Raw genomic sequence first — 23,001 nt, 5'->3', positions numbered from 1 at the left:
TATTAAAAAAATATTTTTAATTTTATGTAAATATTCCTCTTTCTTTTATGGTTACAATAAATTCAATTATTCAAAATTTAATTTTTTGAATTAAACATTTTTTTATTCCTGTTTTACCATTGTTATAGCAGAATTTTAGAAAAATTTACTGATTAATGTTTTCAATAGTTTTCTGCCTTGGAAATATTCAAATTTTTTTTTATTTATTAGAATATATTTATTAACCTATTTATTATATATTAAAATTTATTGTAATAATTGAAACGTCACATTTAATGCACTATTTTTATGCTACTTATTGCTTTTCACAATTAAGTGCTGTTTTTACCACAATAAAATTTTAAAAATGGCCCCTGTTTCATATCTATTTCACGCACATACAGGTATTCATGTGGTCGCATAGTTCCCGACATCCATTAGGTCTTGCTCAAAACATGCACGGTATAAGTAAATGTATTTTTATTGAAACAATTTAGATTAATCGATTAACACCTAAACATAAGAATTAAAACAAAATTTTGTATTTTAATTTTTACAAATAATAATATTTTTAAAAAGAAAAAACCCCTGCTGACATCTATGGAGTTTTGCGCGCGACAATCCCAGTGTCGGTACAATAGTATTTTACTTCACAACAGTTAAATTAAAGTGACAGGTGGGCACCTTTTGACTTTCAACATTAATAATAAGTTAATAAAAGCTGAATTCAAATAAATTATTACAGGAATAAAACCTTGGATTAGTTATTTATTTATTCCAATAGTTTTTTTCACCATTTTCCACCTTTTTCATGGGTTTTTCCACATCGAACCGAAACGTGACTGAAATCGGACCGAGTTCAGTCCCATTCCAGTCCATGCGATCCGCCAGGGAAACAATAAAAATAATAAGCTTTTGTTTACAATCGTCCAATTTAAAATCTGCTCCGCATGAAATTAAAGGCGAAATTAGCCTTTCTGGACATATAAAAAAAATGACATGCTGTTGCAAGGCCGGTTTGAGTGAAAAGTGCAAACATATTGTTGCAGTTTTGCTTCACTTGAATTTGTAAGTATTCTAATGTTGCACTATTTTAACAATATAATCTCTTTATCAAAATTAATAATTTAATAATAAATGTAATTAATTAATAGTAGTTAATAATTCTTTAATAAAAAATAATCTAAACAAAGCGATCGAATTTGAGGTTATGTTATTTATTTTATCTTTTGTTTGCAATAATAAATATTTGTTACGTTATTAATTTGAGTCGAAATTTATATGTATTTTTATTAAATTTATTAAACTTCAAGTAAAATTATTCCTATTATATTTTAAAAATTGCAGGACTGATATTTCGAATTTGGAACTCTGTCCATGTACAGACACAAAGTGTTTATGGTCTGCTCCACAAGAAAAAGCGCTGGAAATATATGAGCCAGCACCACTTCGAACTCACAACTGTTTCACAAATAATTTTGATAAAGAATATGCTCTAAACATTACAGGAGATGATGAGGCGTTTATAAAAGACTTGCTTTTTAAATGCGACCCGAATTCAGCACTTACAAAGCACATGTATGATTGACTTTCGTTTTATCCATTTAAATCAGTTACTTGAGATTCTTTATTCTTAATTGGAGAAGGTACCCTATTTTTATTTTTTTCACGTTTAACTCTTCTTCAACATTCAAATTTATGGCTTCTGTGATGCGAGTCAAAGGGGGTATGGTGAGTGCATTTATGTACGATCCGTAGATAATAAGGGAAACATTCAATGCCACTTACTTTGCGCGAAGTCACGGGTTGCACCATTAAAAACGATCACGCTTCCTAGGTTAGAACTTTGTTCAGCAGCACTCCTTAGCAATTTGTATTCGTCAATACGCAAGTGTCTGAATATGTCTGCAAACCAGGTAACATTTGGACTGATTCCTCTATCGCGCTCTCGTGGACTAACACACCCCCGCATCAGCTCAAAACTTTCGTTGCGAATCGAGTTTCCGATATTCAGGAAAAAACTAACGGTCACGATTGGAAACACGTCAGTTCCTTAGATAACCCGGCGGATAGTCTATCACGCGGTCAAAAACCTGCCGATTTCGTAGCAAACAAAACTTGGAAAGAAGGTCCCTATTGGCTCAAACAAACGGAAAACACATGGCCAGTATCAACGTTAGAAGTAATAAAAGATCCACCCGAAATTAAAAAGAGCATCCTTTTAACAGAAATATTTAAGCAATTCTCGTCTTACTCACATATGAGAAGAATTGTTGCTTATTGCTTGCGATTCAAAACGACCAACCACCGCAAGGGTCCATTACTGTTTGTCAAGTTAAAAAATGCTGAAAAACTATACTAAAGTTAATATAAGGGGAAGTATTTAGCGAAGAGATCAATGAACTCGAAAGGCAGAAAGAAATCAATAAAAAGAGTAATATTCTAGTACTAAACCCATTTCTCGATCAGGAAGGAATATTACGTGTGGGGTGACGTTTGAAAAATGCTACGATTCCTTTTTCTGAGTAGCATCCAGCTTTGCTCCCGAAAACGCATCACGTCACTAACATAAACATTCGCGAAGAACATTGCCGCAACTTGCATTCCGGGGTATTAACAACCTTATATTCCTTGCGTCGACAATTCTGGCTTCCTGATGGGCGAAACCAGGTTCGCAAAGTCGTACGACAATGTGTTGAATGCTTTAAAATCAATCCTATTAACACGGAATACATAATGGGTGATCTTCCTAAAATTCGAGTCAATCAAGCTCGTCCGTTTTCCCACGTAGGAATCGATTATTGTGGTCCTTTCTTTATAAAAGAAAAAAAATACCGTAATCGAACAAAAATTAAGATATATATAGCGGTTTTTGTTTGCCTCGTGGTAAAAGCTGTACATTTGGAGGTAGTAAGTGACGTGAGCACTGAAACCTTCTTAGGCGCACTGAGAAGATTCATCGGGCGACGCGGCAAACCTAATGTCATCAGCTCAGACAATGGGTCAAATTTTATAGGTGCCAATAACGAGCTAAAAGATCTCGGCAATCTTCTCCGATCTGAAAAATTCAATGAACAAACCGCTCACATCCTGAATGACCAAGGGATTGAATGGAAGTTCATCCCTCCCTTATCTCCTCACTTCGAAGGAATTTGGGAATCCGCGGTTAAAAGTTTTAAACATCATTTCAAACGAGTCGTGAAAGATGTTTTGTTCACATTCGAAGAAATAAATACGTTTGTCATCGAGATCGAAGCGGTATTAAATTCTCGCCCACTTACCCCCATTTCGAACGATCCTAATGACGTTATCGCCCTCACTCCTGGCCACGTCCTTATTGGCGATTCGTTAACAAGCCTACCTGAATTGAATTTTAAATTAACACCAACACCACGATTATCGAGATGGCAACACCTCCAAAAGATGCGGCAAGACTTTTGGAATAGGTCGCATAAAGAATACCTAAATGGACTCAACATGCGTCACAAATGGAAAAGTGGAAATCACCGAATTCGAGATGGCACCATTGTCATCTTAAAAGAAGATAACACTTCTCCTCTGCAATGGGTTTTGGGTCGAGTTACAAAAATATTCCCAGGATCCGACGGCGTCATTCGGACCGTAATTGTCAAACGTTTAAAGGCGAATTTAAACGCAAAGTTCGAAAATTGGCCCCGTTGCCTATCGATGAAAACGACGGTTAATAAAGCAGCAAACGATACATGACTTCGATGGTCATGAATTATTGTTCGATACGAGTTAATTATTATATGTTATTTCAAATTAAGATTAAGATTTGATATTGTTTGAGTTTAAGGGGAGGTTCCACTAGTTTTGATGTTTTTTTCAAAGATTTTTTTTTATAGTAAAAAAAATATTTTTTATTTTATATTTTGGCTATCGTGTTGACTAGAATAAGAATTTTTTATTAAAAAATAACCGAAGGACAGACTTTTGAATTTTTTTATCATAATTTTGCAACTTAAATTGTTTATAACTTTTTTAAATATTAATGAATTTTCAAAATCCTAGTCCACACGAAAACTACACATTCAAGGAACATGCTGTCCAAAAATCAAGTTAATTGGTTAAGTATTGTTAAAATGGGAGTGTGAACCAGTTGAAAATATGTGGTTTCGAGAAAAACGCTTTTAAAGTTTTTATATAAAAATTTTGGATAATATTTTTCAAGTTGACAAAAACTCAATGAATTCACTTGAATTTTGTTACTCGGGGGTTTTCGGGGTCGCTGATCACGAATTTGATGTTATTTTGTAAAAATTCAAAATGGCGGATCCAATATGGCGGACGAGTTTTACAAAAATTTATCGGATTAACTTTAAACTCATCACTTGGGGGTTTTTAAAACAAATTTATCGAAAACTTTTTAAATAATTCAAGAAAATGTATCAGTTTTGCATGTTCACATTAGGAATCATATGTTAACTGGTGCAACTTTGATGAACCCAGATTTCTCAGTTTTAGCATGGCAATGGGTACTGGGTTTTTTTACCTCTTAAGTGGTAAAAAAGGAATTATTGAGCAAGCCGTCTGCTCAATTGTCCAAACGACATCTGGACAATTGGACTGCTTGCTCAATAAAGTGATTACATTGAAATACAATAAATTCAACTGTTTCCTTCTTCAAGAAAAGAAAATTTAAATTAATAAATATAGAGTGTTACGATCAAACTCCGTAACCTTTTAAATAATTGTAAAAACAAATTATCAATTTGTTTTCTAAAAAATTATGCAATTGATTATCAATATCGAAAACATAATTACACAAAACACCTTCAAATATAAAATTGATAAAAGATAATCTAGATTGTTTCACAATTTAGGCTGAAGGGACTGAAGAACAAAAAACAGGGTTGTTTAATACGTTTCTTTGATTTTGACTACAGAATTATTGACCTTCTTTGGAAATATTGAGAAACATATAAGAATGTATATTTCTCAATATAAGGAGTGGTGAATCCAAGTCACTGAACTCGGATCACACCACTACCTAAATTTGCAAGATTGTACAAATGCACTTAGCAACAACCAAGTGCATTGAATTTGCAGTACGATTTCCCCATCAAAATGTCTTTTAATAAAATGGATTGACATCGGGAAATCGAGGCAGTTTAGCCAGGAGTTTTGAACCGAGCCATCGTAGCCGGTGGTTGTAATTCGGCAGTTTCAGGCCGAGAGTTTATCAAGCGTTTTTTTAATCGGGCAAAGAGCGTGTTTTATTTTAAAGTTCGGCAGTTAGCCGTGAATATAAAGAAAAAGAAGAATCAATACTCTGTGGTGGTAATTAGAGGAAAGTTTAAGAAATATTTAAAGAAATTGAGATTTATATATACGAAAATTAAAAGTTCATTCTCCTAAAATTGTGAGAAGCAAGAATTCCATCGAAGATTCAGCAAATTGGATAAATGCGAAAAAAAAGATACCACTTGTGAGTATTTCATAGCATCTCACCTTACACACACAGTATACCAACACATACATACAGCTCAGAGTTCGAGTTTCACAAACACAAACAGAATTAGATAAAGTTGTATTAGGGTTTCTTTTTTTTTGGGAAAATATATAATTGTATAAATTTTATCTTTGTGTTTCAATTAATTTAAATAAATCTGAAAATATCCTCTCCTTCCTTTTGTAAGAATAAGGTTCTCAACCTATTGGTTGAAATAATAGCCAATTAGAGGGGGAATCCACTACCTATTACAATTTTGTCCGAAGGATACGTTAGTTAAAGTTCACAACAATACTTTTGAATTCTAGAGATTAAATATCATAGAATTCTCCAAATTCTACTTTAACATAGAGTGTCGGCAAAGAAATATACTTTTACCTGCAGAATCACATGCACAGTAGCCAAAAAAAATATTTCATAAAATTCGTCGTTTTTGACAATTACAGATTCTTTTACAGTTTATTTTTGAATATGCGTGTGCCTCATGTTGCAGCATATTCACGGCGTAATAATTTATAATCGTTTTCAGTTTTATGCAGATAAATTTTGTTTGAAGTTTTTTTGTAGTGAGTGACAAAGAAGTTCAGAGAAGTTTGTTAATTGTTTGTGGCTTTGCGATTTCCTATCGTGATCTGCGTAATGTACAAGTTTTGACTCAATGTATTGCAGAATTTTTCCAGTTTAAAGTTCAGTCATGAAAATTTGTTCAGTGTTTTACTTATTTGGAACCTCACTTAGATAATTATTGAATTAATTAAATATCATTAAAATACATTTCGAAGTATTTCAATATTTTTGAATTATATTTCAATCAAAATGCCTACATACATACAAGCCCAAAATTTTTTAAATCTAGTTTTCATTGAAAGAAAATTGTGCATTAAAATACAAAATTATTTCTTTGATTTAAATGAAAGATTTCTTAAAACTAAAGAAATATTTCTTTGAGTCAACAAAGGAAACTAATGAAATAATTTCTTTAAATGAAAGAAATTTTTTTGAGCCTATAATAATGCACAAATTTTTTTGAAACAAAAAATTTTTCTGGGTGCATAAGGCTATATATACAATTCTTGAAAGTTAAACCTTTTCTAAAAATTATTTCGCGCTTGAAAAAAGCCCTTTTTAGAATCGCTATTGGTTAAAATATTTAACCAAAAGAAATAAAAGTTAAGTAATGAATACTTATTACTGGTCATTTTAAAGATGCTTCTAGAAAAAAATAAATATACATAAAACCTAAACGAAGATAAAAACCATGAATATAAAAACCTATTAATAATATATTTGAATTAGCATTTTCTCGCCTGAGATTCAAAAAGTGTATTGTGTGCCAACATGTGGGGAAGATAATTTTACTGGTGTTATATTCTAAAAAACATTTTTCTCAACATAAATTAAATTATATTTATGCTAATGTTTATGAATGTCTATTTTTTATTTAAAATAATTTATATGAAGTGTTTTTTTCTTTTTACCAGTGTCATATAAGTGAATATCAAGATCACGGTTACATCTAAATTCATAAGTAAGTACATAATTTAACAAAATACATTGAAATTAAGACTACGTCAATGTCTTTTTCTATTCAAAAATATTTAAAAATTTTATGATTAAAATAATTTTTATAAAATTATAATTTATATTTAACAGGGAACATTTTCTTAATTAAAAAAACGATAAAATTGAAATATCTTAATCAAACAGTAAAAACGAGCTAAAAGATCTCGGCAATCTTCTCCGATCTGAAAAATTCAATGAACAAACCGCTCACATCCTGAATGACCAAGGGATTGAATGGAAGTTCATCCCTCCCTTATCTCTTCACTTCGAAGGAATTTGGGAATCCGCGGTTTAAAGTTTTAAACATCATTTCAAACGAGTCGTGAAAGATGTTTTGTTCACATTCGAAGAAATAAATACGTTTGTCATCGAGATCGAAGCGGTATTAAATTCTCGCCCACTTACCCCCATTTCGAACGATCCTAATGACGTTATCGCCCTCACTCCTGGCCACGTCCTTATTGGCGATTCGTTAACAAGCCTACCTGAATTGAATTTTAAATTAACACCAACACCACGATTATCGAGATGGCAACACCTCCAAAAGATGCGGCAAGACTTTTGGAATAGGTCGCATAAAGAATACCTAAATGGACTCAACATGCGTCACAAATGGAAAAGTGGAAATCACCGAATTCGAGATGGCACCATTGTCATCTTAAAAGAAGATAACACTTCTCCTCTGCAATGGGTTTTGGGTCGAGTTACAAAAATATTCCCAGGATCCGACGGCGTCATTCGGACCGTAATTGTCAAACGTTTAAAGGCGAATTTAAACGCAAAGTTCGAAAATTGGCCCCGTTGCCTATCGATGAAAACGACGGTTAATAAAGCAGCAAACGATACATGACTTCGATGGTCATGAATTATTGTTCGATACGAGTTAATTATTATATGTTATTTCAAATTAAGATTAAGATTTGATATTGTTTGAGTTTAAGGGGAGGTTCCACTAGTTTTGATGTTTTTTTCAAAGATTTTTTTTATAGTAAAAAAAATATTTTTTATTTTATATTTTGGCTATCGTGTTGACTAGAATAAGAATTTTTTATTAAAAAATAACCGAAGGACAGACTTTTGAATTTTTTTATCATAATTTTGCAACTTAAATTGTTTATAACTTTTTTAAATATTAATGAATTTTCAAAATCCTAGTCCACACGAAAACTACACATTCAAGGAACATGCTGTCCAAAAATCAAGTTAATTGGTTAAGTATTGTTAAAATGGGAGTGTGAACCAGTTGAAAATATGTGGTTTCGAGAAAAACGCTTTTAAAGTTTTTATATAAAAATTTTGGATAATATTTTTCAAGTTGACAAAAACTCAATGAATTCACTTGAATTTTGTTACTCGGGGGTTTTCGGGGTCGCTGATCACGAATTTGATGTTATTTTGTAAAAATTCAAAATGGCGGATCCAATATGGCGGACGAGTTTTACAAAAATTTATCGGATTAACTTTAAACTCATCACTTGGGGGTTTTTAAAACAAATTTATCGAAAACTTTTTAAATAATTCAAGAAAATGTATCAGTTTTGCATGTTCACATTAGGAATCATATGTTAACTGGTGCAACTTTGATGAACCCAGATTTCTCAGTTTTAGCATGGCAATGGGTACTGGGTTTTTTTACCTCTTAAGTGGTAAAAAAGGAATTATTGAGCAAGCCGTCTGCTCAATTGTCCAAACGACATCTGGACAATTGGACTGCTTGCTCAATAAAGTGATTACATTGAAATACAATAAATTCAACTGTTTCCTTCTTCAAGAAAAGAAAATTTAAATTAATAAATATAGAGTGTTACGATCAAACTCCGTAACCTTTTAAATAATTGTAAAAACAAATTATCAATTTGTTTTCTAAAAAATTATGCAATTATTTATCAATATCGTAAACATAATTACACAAAACACCTTCAAATGTAAAATTGATAAAAGATAATCTAGTTTGTTTGATTCTTATTCTAATGTGTTAAAATATTAAAATAATTAGATAACATTCTTCGGTTTTCACAATTTGGGCTGAAGGGACTGAAGAACAAAAAACAGGGTTGTTTAATACGTTTCTTTGATTTTGACTACAGAATTATTGACCTTCTTTGGAAATATTGAGAAACATATAAGAATGTATATTTCTCAATATAAGGAGTGGTGAATCCAAGTCACTGAACTCGGATCACACCACTACCTAAATTTGCAAGATTGTAAAAATGCACTTAGCAACAACCAAGTGCATTGAACTTGCAGTACGATTTCCCCTTCAAAATGTCTTTCAATAAAATGGATTGACATCGGGAAATCGAGGCAGTTTAGCCAGGAGTTTTGAACCGAGCTATCGTAGCCGGTGATTGTAATTCGGCAGTTTCAGGCCGAGAGTTTATCAAGCGTTTTTTTAATCGGGCAAAGAGCGTGTTTTATTTTAAAGTTCGGCAGTTAGCCGTGAATATAAAGAAAAAGAAGAATCAATACTCTGTGGTGGTAATTAGAGGAAAGTTTAAGAAATATTTAAAGAAATTGAGATTTATATATACGAAAATTAAAAGTTCATTCTCCTAAAATTGTGAGAAGCAAGAATTCCATCGAAGATTCAGCAAATTGGATAAATGCGAAAAAAAAGATACCACTTGTGAGTGTTTCATAGCATCTCACCTTACACACACAGTATACCAACACATACATACAGCTCAGAGTTCGAGTTTCACAAACACAAACAGAATTAGATAAAGTTGTATTAGGGTTTCTTTTTTTTTGGGAAAATATATAATTGTATAAATTTTATCTTTGTGTTTCAATTAATTTAAATACATCTGAAAATATCCTCTCCTTCCTTTTGTAAGAATAAGGTTCTCAACCTATTGGTTGAAATAATAGCCAATTAGAGGGGGAATCCACTACCTATTACAATTTTGTCCGAAGGACACGTTAGTTAAAGTTCACAACAATACTTTTGAATTCTAGAGATTAAATATCATAGAATTCTCCAAATTCTACTTTAACATAGAGTGTCGGCAAAGAAATATACTTCTACCTGCAGAATCACATGCACAGTAGCCAAAAAAAATATTTCATAAAATTCGTCGTTTTTGACAATTACAGATTCTTTTACAGTTTATTTTTGAATATGCGTGTGCCTCATGTTGCAGCATATTCACGGCTTAATAATTTATAATCGTTTTCAGTTTTATGCAGATAAATTTTGTTTGAAGTTTTTTTGTAGTGAGTGACAAAGAAGTTCAGAGAAGTTTGTTAATTGTTTGTGGCTTTGGGATTTCCTATCGTGATCTGCGTAATGTATAAGTATTGACTCAATGTATTGCAGAATTTTTCCAGTTTAAAGTTCAGTCATGAAAATTTGTTCAGTGTTTTACTTATTTGGAACCTCACTTAGATAATTATTGAATTAATTAAATATCATTAAAATACATTTCGAAGTATTTCAATATTTTTGAATTATATTTCAATCAAAATGCCTACATACATACAAGCTCAAAATTTTTTAAATCTAGTTTTCATTTAAAGAAAATTGTGCATTAAAATACAAAATTATTTCTTTGATTTAAATGAAAAATTTCTTAAAACTAAAGAAATATTTCTTTGAGTCAACAAAGGAAAATAATGAAATAATTTCTTTAAATGAAAGAAATTTTTTTGAGCCTATAATAATGCACAAATTTTTTTGAAACAAAAAATTTTTCTGGGTGCATAAGGCTATATATACAATTCTTGAAAGTTAAACCTTTTCTAAAAATTATTTCGCGCTTGAAAAAAGCCCTTTTTAGAATCGCTATTGGTTAAAATATTTAACCAAAAGAAATAAAAGTTAAGTAATGAATACTTATTACTGGTCATTTTAGAGATGCTTCTAGAAAAAAATAAATATACATAAAACGTAAACGAAGATAAAAACCATGAATATAAAAACCTATTAACTATAATAATCTTTGAATTCATTCCTCCATTCTGTCCATTCCTTCATTCCGTCCATTCATTCATTCCGTCCGGACCCCTGCTGGGTTTTCGGTGACAGAGAAAAAGAACAAGTTATGGAGAGAGAAAGATATATCTTTATTTTGCAAATGAGGGTTCACTTGACCTGCAATCTTTTAAAGAGGATTAATTAATAACTCTGAGGACCCAGGTAATAATTTCTTTCTGTCTTTATCACGTGAAAAAAAACTATAAAGAAAGTCTAAAACTAAATAGGTAACGCATACCTTTCTTTCTTACACCAAGGAATATAACATAAGTACTTCTTCGTTTAACATTGCGTTTCTCTATCTAGACAATTCAAAATGGCATAAGAATATCTTCGTCTAAAATCTTAATCTTTTTCCTTTTTGTTTTGAAAATAAAAATAAATATATATATATATATATGTGTGCATACCTGTATTAGAGTCCCTGAAAATTTTAATAAAAAAAATTTAAAAATTATTACCTAAGTTCTCAGAGTTAATCCTTATCAACAAAGGTTCTATTGTCTAAGGGTATTTTTCCATGTAATAAATGGGAGAAAAGAAATTATTACCTGGGTCCTCAGAGTTAATTCTCATTGATTATTTAACAAAGGTTCTATTGTCCAAGGGTTGGATTTTTGTGGTAATTAATCCGGGGTTTTAATACAAGTGTATATAAATGTATATATGGTATCTGTAATGAACTACTGATTAATCATATAAGAGTGTCCTTTTGCACTTATTGGCTGATCAGTAGTTACTCATTCATAGTTCTCTCATTCTATTGGATATTGGTAGTTGTATTGGATAGAAGGCAAAATTTGTTATATTGAATTAAAGGCAAAATTGGTTATATTTAATAAATGGCAAAATTGGTTATATTTAATAAATGGCAAAATTTGTTATATTGGAGAGAGTGAGCGAGAGGATTAAAGATATTTAGATTTTCATGAATCAAAAATAAAATTAAACGAAGTATACTATGGCCAACATAAAACAGTATGTTATTTTGAGTGATGAAGATTTAAAAATTGTTAAAAATTGAAATAAATTGTTAAATGACATGCATATGTACAAATTTGAAGATTTATTAAAAAAAGATTCCAATTCTTTTTTCAATATGCAAAGTACTTATACTTTTATAGCCTTAATGAGGGGTGTTTAAATGTGCATCAAATGAAATATTTAATTAGATTGTTCCCTTTTAAACCAACAGTACTTTTTGTAGTTGTTGATCAACAACCTTTTGGTAGTGTTGAGTGTGGAGTATATGCAATAGCATTTGCAACATCTATATTTTTTAACGTAATGTCAAACAGTGTAAATTATGAAACTGATAATAACAGAATGAGAAACCATTTAAAGTCAATGTTTGAAAATAATCGCTTAAATCATTTTCCGTCAATAAGAACGTCTCACAATAGGAATTCGATAATAGAGAATGATTGGAACCGTCTTTTCATAAATCGAGCTCAGGAACTTAAAAATAATATTTTGAACCCTTGTTCTGTTTTAATACTTTTCCCAGAAATAATATTAACAGAGTTCTATTAACACAATATTTAGAAATTAAACATTCTCTAAATGACACTAGTGAAGAGAAAATAATTCGTACAACTAATAATAATATGAACAAAATTTCACCACTTGAATATTCAGAAATGAAGTATTTTCTGAGTGAAGAAATTGATAAAAAGATAATTCTAGGAATTAAAGAAAAGGGAAGGCAACGCGCGAAGTTACATATGAACAGAAAATAATTAGACAAGAGAATGGTAGATTGAGAAAACGTAATCGTAATGAAACAGAAACAGAAATACAAAAGAAAGAGCGCAAAAAAAATTTGACATGCAAAAAAAGAAATTATCTATAGAAACTAAAGATGAAAAGAAAATACACAAGGATAAAAATTTGGCATGTAGGAAAGAAAAATATCAATGGAAACTCAAGATGAAAAGAAAGTGCGTCAAGAAAATAATTTGTCATGTAAGAAGAACAAATTTTCTACGGAAACGGAAGATGAAAAGAAAGTGCGTCAAGAAAAGAATTTGGCATGTGAAAACGATAACCGAAATAAAAAAGTGTAGGAGATGCAATAATGTCTTAAAGTTTTCAATGAAAGTAAGGTTCCACAGAATTATTTAGGTTTGATGAATGTAGAATGTAAGTTTTGTTATGCGTTACATTTTCTGTGTGAGAGACCGTCACATAGATTATTTAGTAGTTGCTGTCATAAGGGAAAAGTAAAGTTAAGCGCCCAAGTAGCACGGAATATTGGTTGAATGTAACATTGATATCAAGTGGGAATATTCCTGTGACATTCAGGCGATATCATAATGTCTTCACGGGGACATTCCTCGGTGATATTCAAAATAAACAACATTTTAGAATTTTCTAAATTACAGGAATATTGTCTCAATATCATAGGGATATTCCCTTAATATCCCAGGAATATTTTCTTAATATTGCGTGAATTTCACGGGAATATTCCCTCAGTACCATACAAATATCACGCGAATTTCACAAGAATATCACCGTAGAATGTCCCCATGAAGCGGACATTATGATATCGCCTAAATGTCACAAAAATATTCCCGCTTGATATCACCTTGACATTCAAGCAATATTCCGTGCTCCTTCACGGTTGGCCTGAACTAAATTTTATTCAAACTTTCAGTAACTCTAAATTTTTTTGTTGATTCTGAATTTATATTTTTTTTAGCATTATTTTAAGACAAAAAAGAAAAAAATCGGCGGAGGACTTTTTGAAATATACCATTTTAAAAAAAAAAAATTTTTTACTAAAAACTAAGTTACAGATTTATTTGAGTTGACTCGTTTTGTTTGTATTTTTTTTAAGCAGTCTAATAAATGTTAAGGTATTTAAAGGATAAGTAGGATTTCATAGCTGCAAAAGGTTTTTAATTTGACAAACAATGTACCGTTGACAAAAAAATATTTTATCGAACTAAATATTTGAAATATAATTTGTAATAAATCTGTAATAAAAATTACAATATTTTTTATACACATTTTAAAGATTTATAAATGAAGTTAAATTTTAAAAATGTTTATGCAAAATATATAAACATGTAGCTTCAGATGTGCAGTGTGTCAGTATAATAGTTCGCACATCTGAAGCTACATGTTTATATATTTTGCATAAACATTTTTAAAATTTAACTTCATTTATAAATCTTTAAAATGAGTATAAAAAATATTGTAATTTTTATTACAGATTTATTACAAATTATATTTCAAATATTTAGTTCGATAAAATATTTTTTGTCAACGGTACATTGTTTGTCAAATTAACCTTTAGAGGGTCGGCATTTTTTAATTGAAAATCACCATGTTATAAATTGAAAATTTGACTACTTATGAAGTCAATATAAGGTAGAAAAAACCTGACACCGGAACTGGCCACTATAGTGGCCACCCCGGCCCTCTGGAGGTTAAAAACCTTTTGCAGCTATGAAATCCTACTTATCCTTTAAATACCTTAACATTTATTAGACTGCTTAAAAAAATACAAACAAAACGAGTCAACTCAAATAAATCTGTAACTTAGTTTTTAGTAAAAAAATTTTTTTTTTTTAAATGGTATATTTCAAAAAGCCCTCCGCCGAATTTTTTCTTTTTTGTCTTAAAATAATGCTAAAAAAATATAAATTCAGAATCAACAAAAAAATTTAGAGTTACTGAAAGTTTGAATAAAATTTAGTTCAGGCCAACCGTGCCTTGGGTGGTAGATTTAATATGAAGAAATTTTTTTAAAATTTCTAATATTAAATTTTTTGAAAAAAAAGAAGTGAATAAAGATATGGTTAATGCACACGAGCAACGTAGTCGGCCGCTTGCGGACGACAAAGTTGCTAGTTAATAATATATTTGAATTAGCATTTTCTCGCCTGAGATTCAAAAAGTGTATTGTGTGCCAACATGTGGGGAAGATAATTTTACTGGTGTTATATTCTAAAAAACATTTTTCTCAACATAAATTAAATTATATTTATGCTAATGTTTATGAATGTTTATTTTTTATTTAAAATAATTTATATGAAGTGTTGTTTTCTTTTTACCAGTGTCATATAAGTGAATATCAAGATCACGGTTACATCTAAATTCATAAGTACATAATTTAACAAAATACATTGAAATTAAGACTACGTCAATGTCTTTTTCTATTCAAAAATATTTAAAAATTTTATGATTAAAATAATTTTTATAAAAATATAATTTATATTTAACAGGGAACATTTTCTTAATTAAAAAAACGAAAAAATTGAAATATCTTAATCAAACAATAAAATAATAATAGAAACTTTCATTTTACTTTTAATTATATTTTATGTCAATATTTAATATCCACAAAAATAAAATAATTGAAATCTTAATGAATTTGTAAAATTTTAATATCTTTTTTATTCATTTTTATTATTTAAGTTCATTTATTATGTATATATATATATAATAAACAATTTTTTAGTATTATTATTATTATTATTAAAACTACATATTATTATTTATTAATAAATATAGTAAAATTGATCTTATTATTAAAAACCAAAATTTTCTTAAAATATTCACTATAAAAAACAAACTACTCTTTATCCTAATAAATACTTTACTTTTCGATTATTTGAAATTTTGAAAATAGCGCGCGCAAGTTTGGATTTACATCACGTGATTTCCGTCCTTTCCACATCTGGCGCAGAACACATGCGCAGTTAATCTAATGGAAAATCTCCTGAAAAGTTGGGGTTTAGAATCCCTAGCAGCACATTTTAAAGGTATGAATAATAGTTTGAGTAAATGTTGCGACAGTTAAGTTTTAATGAAATAAAACTTACATCTCGATCCAGTGCGCGTCAGATTGAATGCGATCGAAAAAATTTACAAATAAATAATAGTTTTTAACATGATTAACGAAATGCTGTTTGTTTTTAAATAAAATAGTTATTCTGGATTGTATCTATATATAATCACCTTATTGAAAATAATTCATGACGAAAATTTTTAGTTACATAACCTGCAAATCGAATTTGAAATCACGAAATCGCTGTATTCATTAAAGTTCTGTGCATTCGCTTAGTAAAGAATATTTACTTTTAAATAACACGAAGTAACATTTTTATTGTACTTGAAAATATAATTGTTTACATGATAATGAAAACGAAAATCAGAAATAATCGTTACTTAAACTTTTTGACAAAAATTATATTTATAATAAGGAATATTATTGAACCTTGCTTTTTGTTGAAAATGATTTTGCATTCCATTTATTTCCCAGAAATGTAAATCTTGATATAAAAATAATTAATATAAAAAATACTTCAATAAAATGAGATTTTTATATTGTTTATGACTGCAATAATATTATAAAAAAATAATTTTAAAAGGCATTTATAATTTTTATTCTTGAATATTCCGACGTTACAATTTTACATTTTTTAAAACTACTTTATTTCAAACTATTTTTGTAGTTTCTTTTTTGTACAGATCAAAATATTGATTTAGAAGTTTGTAAAAATTTGCAAAAGGAAGATGTTGATTCTTTACTATCTGATGTTGGCCGTAAAATAAAGTTTAAAAAGCATTGGGAAGAGCATTTAAAAAAAAAATAGTCGCTGATAAAACATCAGAAGTGATGGATTTCTTCGTCGAGGAAATCTTGAACACTTTCGAATAAAAAAAAAAAGACTGTATTAAATATTACTTATTTAACTATAAGTACACTGGTTCGAAGTGCCTAAGCAACTGCAACGATTTTCGTATTAAAAACTGACCTGAACCTTCTTTTCTTCTTATCGTAGAAGAAGGGGAAGGTACAGGGTAAGCGCATCGTATATTTTTGGCTTGAACCTTTTTTCTTCTGATCGTAAGAGAAAGACATTTTCAAGCCAGACGTGTCGTGTCGTCTTTTACCTGGGCCCTATTTCCCTCTCATCGTAAAAGAGAGAAAAGGTATAAACGAACAATATTATTTGATTTTAACATTTTATTCGTTGGAGACTATCCATTCTCCCCCCGTTGAGAATTTCTGCAATAAATAATGTTATCGTAGAATATTCCAACAGCGTAGATTGACAGTGTTAAAACAATCGGAGATACATTTGTCTGGCAATAAATAATTCGTAGTAATTTAATCGTATTTATAACGTCAATTCTGTAATTAAGGGGAGGTCCCACTGGTTTTTTTTCTTTAAATCGAAAATTTTTTTTTTCATTTTTGGTTAGTATACATACCAAACCAAGCTTTTCATAGTAGTTGTATGTCCAACATACTTGCAACGGTCAATCTCAATACCATTCAATTCATAACGAACTTCATCAAACAAATAGGCTATCGCATTGTTGGTGAAATGAATATTTTGTGTGGCATCAGTTCCATCAGCATTAGTCAACCTTCCAAAAATATGTAATACACTATTGCTTGGTAAAATAGATAAATCTTGATTTTGTACAATAATGCGAATTTCATCACTATTGTTAAAAGATGAGGATGCATATGGTTGATGACTGTGAATCTCATAATTAGCTATGGATTCATCAAAATTCACTAATGCTGGAATGCTGAGAATCTCCTCCATTTTTCTTATAACAGCGACACAAAATAAACAAGAAAAAATTTTCTCCTCTTCTCTTCTTTCTCTTCCTTAGTTTTGATTTCTGACTCGTAGACCTAGCTGCTTCAGGAATTGTCGACTCTGAGGTGTTAACACCTTGCGAGCTGTATTCAAACTGATCTTCGATGGACATGGTGTTTGAGTTTTATAACTACTTCCAACTTTTCGATTATAAACAATACCCATTACATTGATTTAATGTGTAAACGGATTGTTATTGTCTCTCCTCTAAAATTAACCAAAATACCGTTCTGATCTACTGTACGCAGCTGAATGTTATGTATTGTCCTTACGGCGACTGGAAGGTAAATGATGTGTGCTGGAACTTCTACAATCTTATATCCTGGTGGAACAGTAGGGAAAAATTCATGTATAGTGTGAACTTTTTCACCATTTATATAAGCTCCAGTGGTAATACTACATTCAATGCGTAGAGCATTCACTTTCAATATTTTTACAGATAAATCGGAGAAATGTTTTAAATTCGGCATTAGTTTGCGAGCAGTGAATCCCAATAAACTAGCAATAGAATCTTCAGGAGTAAAGTCAATCCAAAGATTTGATTTAATATTGCATCCTAATGTACTATTGTTGGAATCTATTGCTAAATAATCTTCATCTGGTAATTGACGCCGCAAATATTCTTCTATATCTTTAATTTCATAACTACCTGTAGGTATAGTAAACTCAAAATCATCTATGTAAAATTTGTTGGAACTTTCATCAATATTAGGAATTGAGTTATATGTAAATAAATCAACAAGTCCAAGTGTATAATTTTTATTAGGTGAAAGTTCAATAGGTGGGAAGTATGAAGCCACCAGAACAGAAGACTTTCCCGTTAACGTTCAAGTAAAAGAGTCATTCATGTTGGACATCTACTTTTATACTGAAGGTTATAATTGTTTACATATTCTTATATAGATTAAAACTGTTCTTAACGTTAAGTTGCTTACATAAGAATTTAAGACATAAATGACCACATATAAATGTATCAAAATTGTGATATCTCTCATGATTATATTTTATATAGCTACCAACACCTAGATAAACAATGAGATCCAATGGTGGTGAAAGATTTCCAAAACTATCAAAATATTCAGTTTCATTGTTTATCTTTTTATATGCTACCCAATGTGTTCCAGGACCTTCTTTATTATCAAGATTAGTTATGGCTGATTCACATTTATAAGGTCCTGTAATAGGTAATTCATTTCTCATAAAAACTCCACGAAATTTAGGTATTTTCACAAGTTTAGCATATTTAAGTAAATCATAGTCGGTTAGTGCGCGGTGAGGTAGCTTCAATATTAGTTTTTTTGAACACTCTTTGTATATTTCAATCCGTTTCCTTGATGTGGTTTAATATAAAGACCAAGTCCTTTACGATAGGGTTTCAAATATATACCCTTTCCTATAGCAATGGCCTCCATTGTTTCATTATGTCGATGAGCTTCTGAAAGTTGTTTTTTAGCAGCATTAGCATCATTTACTGCTTTTACAATACCACTGACTCCACCACTAAGTGCTCCTAATGCAATAAGCCCGGCAAAAATTGGTATAAGCGGTAGAATACCGCCAACTTTTGAAGGTACAGGAAGAATTCGAGGTGATGAAATTTTACATTTACTACCAAGATTTTTAACTGCATTTTGTGCACCAATCATTGCTGTTTTAATAGTGTCCGTTGCGTTATGATTTTTTTTCATATTATTTTTAGCAGCATGAATAATCTTCCCTAATGTCATGCGTTTATTTTTCTTGGAAATTGTATTCTTCTTCTTCTTCACAATCTTTTTCTTAATATTATTATTAATTTTTAAACCCATCCCAAATTTAGATTTAGCTTTCATTTTATTAGTTACAGCTAACGCAGCTGCTTTTTTACTAATTTTAGCGTCCTTGGAAATTACTCGTTCCCACGCCTTTTCAGCTAGTATTTTGTCTGCAGTATTTCTTGCAGCCACGTCTTTATCTTTTGAATAGGCTATATCATGCTCCTTACAAGCCGTATCCAAGGGATTTATACCAGGATCCCCTCGTGCAAGACGTTTTGCCAACTTTGTTCCAGGTCCACAATATTGATAACCAGGAATGTGACACTCGAATGGTAATTTGTTAATTAAAGTATTGAGAAATCCTTGACCACTGCAAGAATTTTTCTTCACTTTATCGTGAGTAATCATTCCTCACTCGACAATGGTCTATAACCAACTGATTGAGGGCGACTATATAAGTGGGGTATTTATAGTTTTTTTCGTTAGTCAATTCCAAGATGCAGTTCAAGGTACAAGCTGTACAACTCCCGATTGCAAATGTGGATAACCTCATTGAAACTAAAGATAATGGGGTAAATAAATCAACAAGTCCAAGTGTATAATTTTTATTAGGTGAAAGTTCAATAGGTGGGAAGTATGAAGCCTCCAGAACATGGAAGTTTATTTTCAAATAGTATTCGAGCAGCTTTTTGTGGACCTTCAAATTGTGGAAAAACGAATGCACTTCTTTCTCTGATTATACATCCGAATGGTTTAGGATTTGAAAATATATATTTATATTCAAAATCATTACAGCAGCCGAAATATAAATTTTTGGAACAAGTACTTAGTAAAGTAGATGGCATCGAGTTTTTTCCCATTCAGTGAACATGAACAAGTTGTTACACCTAAAGATGCAAAAACTAATTCAATTTTCATTTTTGATGATATCGCTTGTGAGAAGCAGGACAATGTTAAAGCGTTTTTTTGTATGGGGCGACATGTTAACGTCGATAGTTTTTATCTTTGTCAAACATATGCTCATATTCCAAAACATCTTGTTAGAGATAATATTAATTTGCTTGTGCTATTCAGACAAGATGAAAGGAATCTCAAGCATGTTTACAATGATCATGTTAATACAGATATGACGTTTACACAGTTTCGAGATTTATGTTCAGTATGTTGGAACTCTGACAGATATGGATTTGTAGTTATTGACAAAGATAGAAATATAAATGATAGAAGATATAGGAAGGGATTTGATTGCTTTATCCAGTTATAAATATTAAGCATTTCAAGAGAATTGCATTAGTTCAGTTTGAGACTTTCATAAATAAACATGTTTCGAAAGGAGCGAGAGAAACTACATCAAATAGCTGCAGCAAGTGATGCTATACGTCGAAAGCATCGTATTCTTAAAACTGGCAGAGAGTCAGCTGAAAATATATTGAAAGAAACCTTTCAACCATTAGTTACTCCATTGGAAAAATTAGTGAATATAACTAAAAATCCTATAAAGATTGAAAATTTTCAAAACCATGTAAAGAAAGAAGAAGAAGAAGAAGAAGACTTTGAATCATCTTTTAAGACTGCCATTAGTAAAGATACACCTTTCAACAAATCTATTTATAATGATGATGTAACGTTTTATGATCCTATTTATGAAGAAGAAGAAGACTTGCAAAATTTATCAAAAGAAAATATAATTGATAGATTGTCAAATCAAGAGAATCATAATGTTATTACTAATGAGCAAAATAATAATATACTTAATGATGACTTTCATGAGCAAGGCATGTACGATATTAAAGATGAAAGTAATGTGGTTAATACTGTGGAAGAAGATTCTGATAAATTAACAAAGAAATTTCTACAAATGTTGGACAAAAATAGAAAACAATATATAGATACGAAATAAATATATGGTGTGAATTTATCAATCTTCCAAGTCAAAAGTGTTGAAAATAAAAAAACACTGCATTTTTTTGACGTTTCGACGGTACGACCGTCCTCATCAGAAACTATAAAAAATTATTTATTAATTAATAAAATTACAAAAAAATCTTTACAAAGAAAAAATTTATAAAAATTGTATAATGAAAAGAAATAATTAAACATTTTCTTTACCGTAAAATTTTAAAAGAAAAAGAAAAATTGTCTGTGGTCGACGTTTGGACAGACCACGATCAACTGACAAGACTAACAATATAGAAACAATAAGTATAAGTTATAGGAAGTCAATGAACTTTCACAAAAATAAAAGAGAAATAGCGAAAATGTACACTTAGTATATTACTATATATATTGAGAAAATGATCACTAAAATGATTCAGTAGGAAAAATATTGTTATTTGTGGAAAATCTAATGTTATAATTTTTTGAAAAAGTTTTTATAAAATTTGTTAAGATTTTTTGTATCATCTTTTTTGTTTAATGGTTTGTTTTGTGAATTTATGTGAATCATTTCAGAAATCAGTCTTTTTTGCCAAACAGGTTCGTTGTCAAGAATATTAAAGTTGTCAAAGTCAAAATTATGGTTAAGGGTATCTTTGTGTTTCGCAATTACATTTGTTTTAGATCTTTTATGTTCGCTTATCAAATTATCAAATCATATTTTTCATAAAAAAAATTTAAAAATCGTTAATAACTTACTTTTACAGAATGGTTATCCCCAAAAAATTATAACAAAATACATTAATAAACGTATTCATTTTATAAATCAAAATCCAAACCAAACCGCTACTGTGTCACCCTATACTAGACTATCTAAAATCTCCTTACCTTATGTCAACGGTTTTTATGATAAGACTTCTTCTCTTTTGCGTCAAAATAATATAATAACAATTCCACGTATTTGTAACAACAATAATCATATAATTAAAGGAAAAGATCGAACAAAAAAATGTGACAAAACAAATTGTGTTTATAAAATAAAATGTAAAGATTGTAATGCGTGTTATATTGGCGAATCAAAGAGAATGTTAAAAAAGCGAATAAGCGAACATAAAAGATCTAAAACAAATGTAATTGCGAAACACAAAGATACCCTTAACCATAATTTTGACTTTGACAACTTTAATATTCTTGACAACGAACCTGTTTGGCAAAAAAGACTGATTTCTGAAATGATTCACATAAATTCACAAAACAAACCATTAAACAAAAAAGATGATACAAAAAATCTTAACAAATTTTATAAAAACTTTTTCAAAAAATTATAACATTAGATTTTCCACAAATAACAATATTTTTCCTACTGAATCATTTTAGTGATCATTTTCTCAATATATATAGTAATATACTAAGTGTACATCTTCGCTATTTCTCTTTTATTTTTGTGAAAGTTCATTGACTTCCTATAACTTATACTTATTGTTTCTATATTGTTAGTCTTGTCAGTTGATCGTGGTCTGTCCAAACGTCGACCACAGACAATTTTTCTTTTTCTTTTAAAATTTTACGGTAAAGAAAATGTTTAATTATTTCTTTTCATTATACAATTTTTATAAATTTTTTCTTTGTAAAGATTTTTTTGTAATTTTATTAATTAATAAATAATTTTTTATAGTTTCTGATGAGGACGGTCGTACCGTCGAAACGTCAAAAAAATGCAGTGTTTTTTTATTTTCAACACTTTTG

The 23,001-nt window shown here is 29.9% G+C and overlaps 1 protein-coding gene across 1 annotated transcript; it reads left to right on the top strand.

The window, feature by feature from the left end:
- Positions 1-2,715: 2,715 nt before the first annotated feature.
- Positions 2,716-3,705, top strand: LOC127285688 (uncharacterized). The gene has a single exon (XM_051311823.1). It carries the CDS (start codon positions 2,716-2,718, stop codon positions 3,703-3,705), a length of 990 nt encoding a protein of 329 aa, XP_051167780.1.
- The last annotated feature ends 19,296 nt before the right edge of the window (positions 3,706-23,001 follow it).

Source organism: Leptopilina boulardi, unplaced genomic scaffold (genome assembly GCF_019393585.1).
Source record: "Leptopilina boulardi isolate dan_hultmark-lab unplaced genomic scaffold, ZJU_Lbou_2.1 LbouV2_341, whole genome shotgun sequence".
Classification (NCBI taxonomy): domain Eukaryota; kingdom Metazoa; phylum Arthropoda; class Insecta; order Hymenoptera; family Figitidae; genus Leptopilina; species Leptopilina boulardi.
Note: the sequence above shows the minus strand (reverse complement) of the source record. Positions and strands in the feature narration are given on the sequence as shown.